General features: G+C 33.0%; 1 protein-coding gene across 1 annotated transcript; it reads right to left on the bottom strand.

The window, feature by feature from the left end:
• Positions 1 to 2,654: 2,654 nt before the first annotated feature.
• LOC149527997 (uncharacterized) lies at positions 2,655 to 4,784 on the bottom strand. The gene is made up of 4 exons (XM_089810846.1): positions 3,492 to 4,784; positions 2,977 to 3,383; positions 2,791 to 2,863; positions 2,655 to 2,681 (listed from the first exon to the last, which is right to left on the bottom strand). The coding sequence occupies exon 1, from the start codon at positions 4,474 to 4,476 to the stop codon at positions 3,547 to 3,549; it is 930 nt and encodes a 309-aa protein (XP_089666972.1). The 5' UTR covers positions 4,477 to 4,784; the 3' UTR covers positions 2,655 to 2,681; positions 2,791 to 2,863; positions 2,977 to 3,383; positions 3,492 to 3,546.

Below are 4,784 nucleotides of genomic sequence, written 5' to 3'. Positions count from 1 at the left end.
TTGAAACCCAACTATTTTGATATGAAAGCATTTCAGGGGGTTGGTAGAGGGATGCCTCAAGATAGGCCTGGGGCAAAGCTGAGTGACAGAATGAGAAACTGCAGGCGAGCTGAGCCCCTTGTACCTCTTCCTGCGCCTGTTGTGCCTGCTCCTCACCATCATCATGCAATTTCATCTGCTTTTACCCATTTGAGTGCCCTTTCGAGAAATTTAGTACAGCAGTGGACGCAGGCGGTACATGCTCCTCCACTTGGACATGTTTGTACTAGTTGTGGAGGCATATGCACAGGCCCCCAGAGTGATCCTGGTGCAGCACACGATGGCCATTATGTTGAGGGTGCAGATTTTGATGACGATGTATACGCTACCCATGGTGATGGTAGTGACGAGATAGATGTGTCATCATTTGTTGACCTCATGCAGCAGGGAGAGCTTGGAGAGAGTCAAGAGCAGCAGGTAAAATTTTAATTTCAATATAAATATAAAGTGCACATAATTATTTACTTTCTACATATATGTGTAATTTTATTAACTATATTAATTTTTACTTTTCAAATAATAGAGGATGGATGACACTATTCCTCCTAGGAGGCAGTATAGTCTTTTTTCGAGAGCTACAAATGTTGGCGTCCCTTATACGATATGCACTTTGAATTACACTGTAAAAATGTACATTCAAATTCGAATTTAAAAACATGTGCTCATATGTTCTTTTTATTTGATTTTGTAGTGATTGTCTGCATCTACACATACTGATGTTAGTACAAGTCCTACTCCAGTTACCACTGAGGCACAGCCTCAAATACATGCGGTATGAACTTTTGACTGAAGACAAATAATTTGTATTATTTTTATGTATTTACATTATTATTAACTTATAATCTAAACAATTTTGACTCACATGTATATATATTTTATGTGTTTTGATTTTACGAACAGGAGCATGGATATCATACTCATCCATACAGGCCTCGGTATAGTCTATTTTCGACTCCATCTTATGATTATTGTGCTAGCATACCTGTAGACACATCTATGACATTGGCTACCACTCAGGTATGATATATACATTATATATACATGTTTAATTTATAGTGTATAAAAAATGTAGTGTACAAATTATGTACTTTGTAATTATATTCATGTATATTTAATTTTGACTAAACGTTTATGTATCCATAATTTTAGGAGTGCGTCACCACGAGTGTTGCTGAGAGCACAGGACTTAGCCAGATGGAGGTACCTACATCGTCCTTTGAGGTCGGTATTGTGATTTATGTACATAATGTATAGTTCATTATGCTCTAAAATCAAATTAAAAAAATGTATGTATTGTAAATTATAGGACCTCACCACTGCTGCATTTGGTAGTTTTGACAGTGCGCCTCCTCCCGTTACTAAGGGACACCCATCTCATGTGGTATAATTTATTTTATTATGTAGTGAATATTTAATTTATTTGCAAGCTAGATTTTGAGACCCATTTCAATTAAGCAAGTACATGATGAGACGTGCCTCCTGTTACACAGGGTGATACATCTACCTCACAGGGTGTCCGACATGACGAGACGACTCATATTACACATGATGATCCATCTGAGTCCTCTTCACGTGGAGCAAAGAGGACATTTGATCAGATAGATTAGGTCTTTTTGGCACCTATAGATTGTGTTTTTATGATGTATATATATATATATATATATATATATATTATTTATGATGTATGTACACTTTGTGTTAGGATAGTTAAAACTGTATGTTAGACCATGTATTTTTTCACTTCATAGATCATGTTATGATGTATGTTAGACCATGTACTATTTTTTTACGATTTCTTATCATGCTTGTGTATGTAGTACATATATTACTATGTTTCACCATGTTTTAAGTATATTCAAACCATTTTCTTTATTTTGACATATTTTATTCATGAACACATGACACATTTTGTAAGTATATATGCAAGATGAACAATAATTTTAACTATCTATAGAGCATTATTGGATAAATATCACATCAAATTTATGCATTGAGATAATTCATACAAATAAAATTGACCTACTCGATTAAAAAATGTATTGATAACGTACCTAACAATGTATCATAAGTGATCTTAATGTGTTGTTTGGTAATGTAAGACTCATTATCACCTAATAAGACCTATTATGTGGTAGTAAACATATGAATACCTATCATAACGTATAACAGACATAATGACTTATTAGGACTCCCATGTCTCCTTAAGACACACATGTATGGATAACGTACCTAACAATGTACATCATGTAAGTGATCTTAATGTGTTGTTTGGTAATGAAAGATATAATCAATACAATGAATACAATGAGTAATGATCTTTAAATTATCATGTGCAAGTCACTTGTTTTTAATATTACAATCAATAGTAATTTGAAACTTCAAACAAACATTAATTTAAACATGCTTGAATGTAAAAGTAATAGAACAAAATAGGAGGTCATTACTTAAATTGACAATTAATTTATAATAATTTATCAAGTGCACATACCTTTAACTTTCAAATAGAAGTAAACTCTCATTTTTGAATTAGTTTGTACAACATATTTCACAATATATGTAAGACAATGTGAATGATATATTTATAGTTCACTGAACTCATTTGAAACATAAAATTGGTTGAACGCATCTCTTCAAATGAGGTCCTGTAAAATAAAAATGTAAAACAAAAAAACACATTTCAATAAACACATAAATTAATATTCAAGGTATCTGAACTATGTAAATATATATGTGTAATTTGTATGTACTTACTATGTGAAATTGCACAAGATGTTGATGTTCGATCCACTTTAACACTTAAATTTGCATAAATTGTAATTGAGACCTGAATAAGAGGTATATAAGTTCTCTAAATTGGTAGTGACAACACAAACATACATGTAATTAAATTATATAAGTACATATATATAAAAATAATACAATAATGAAAAAACTTACATGTGTTTGATTTAAATATAGTCATCCCACTGTACCATCTGCATCCTCTCTCTTTTGCAATGCATCTATGATTGTCTCGTGCTCGTCCATTGAAATTGTCCATAATACCTTATTGGCGGGTCTCCCTTTGTACCTTTCTAATTTGATATTTTTTGCCACAACCAAATGAGAATAGTGTAAAATCTTCTTTTCGGTTTGGTAGTCTTCAAATGCTAGCAAACCATTTCTTCTTGTTAGGTATCTATGTAGCCAGGTGCTAGCTACAAGAATAGACCCGATTGGATACTCAAAACCATCATCGTCTACTTGATGACATGTCATTTTTTTCTTAGGTTCCACACATCTAGCTAGCCAATACTCAGTCTGTTCATCATTATCACTAGGTGCAATAACAGCATAAACATGTCCTACAAGATAAGATAAAGTATAGAAACACTTTAATCACTCGTGTACATATGCAAATTATATAAATTGAAGCATGAGATTGCAAAAAAATCTAATTAAATTGTGCATACCAGGTTCTATGAGGTCTGAAATACGATCATAGTCTTCTGATGCAAAAGTAACATTCTAGCCTTCATTTACTATATCATCTTCAAAATGCGTGTCAGTAGGTGCTAATGATCTTTGTTGCCAATCTTCAACCCATTCTGTATTCTCACATTCTTCCCATTCACCTGCAAGACAAAATTGACAAAAACAAGCAAGCTCCCTAATCCATATAGTCCAAGTGTTAGAATCTGAACTCCTAAATGAATGACATTTAGCTGAACCACTAATTGTATCACAATCATATCTTGAAGGGATATTATTTTCTTCAACTAGGAAGAAGAAACGTTTGATTGTAGAGTTTTGACTTGATCCTGTGTATAAATATTTGTTACACCATTTGACAATCTCATGCGCATTTTTGAATTTAGCTCTTTCCTCAAATTTTAATTGCTCTTTACTAAGGGCTCTCTTCACACATGCACCAGCACCATCATGTTCTCCTTTACCATGTTCAGCCTCAAAAAAACTCCACACATGTTGGATGCTAGTTTGCTTATGTGTCCTACTCAACCAATAGAACATTCTAGCATTCTTGAATTGTCCTGTACAATTATCTGACCATATCCAATGTTGTGTCATTTGAATTTGTCTCTCTTTTAAATTATCATAAAAGACCTTGAAACAATATTGGACAAACTCAGATGAATGGAGTTTATTATCACTTAAATAAAAATGGTACTCTCTCAATATTTTTCGATCCTCCTCTGTACTATCAGGTGCATGCCTATACACTATATGAACATAAATTGTTACTTGCACTGAATTGTAATATTGTGGTTGTACCTCTTCTTGCAGCGCAAGCGTGTAGTTCTCTGCAAAGTCAACAACTGAAAGTATAGTACCAATTGGAAATGTATTCTTACATATGCGAAATTGTCCATCAAGCCATCTAGAATATTGAGAGTGTTTAACATATTTTGGTATGATCACACTCTTAAACTTATCCATAAATGCATGACAACTAACTTTATCTGTAACTAGATCACACCTTCTTCCAAACTTCCCATCCTTCAATGATATTCAATAGTTTTGAATTTTTTTACCTCAACTAATTGTTGTCCAAAAGTAGACAAAGCATTTTCATACAAACATTCATCTAACAAAGAAAGATTGCCGCACATATCACATGTACTAGAAAGACATGCATTGAAAAGAAAGTATTGATCATTAGGTGGCTTACAAAACAAACCTGATATGAAATCTTTTATAGTTTGAGGTGGTATTTTTATACCACATTCTTGCAACATTTCTTTACT

This window comes from Cupressus sempervirens, chromosome 11, assembly GCF_028749045.1.
Source record: "Cupressus sempervirens isolate cs-2001-9-10 chromosome 11, ASM2874904v1, whole genome shotgun sequence".
Classification (NCBI taxonomy): domain Eukaryota; kingdom Viridiplantae; phylum Streptophyta; class Pinopsida; order Cupressales; family Cupressaceae; genus Cupressus; species Cupressus sempervirens.
This window is presented reverse-complemented; position numbering and strand designations above follow the sequence as displayed.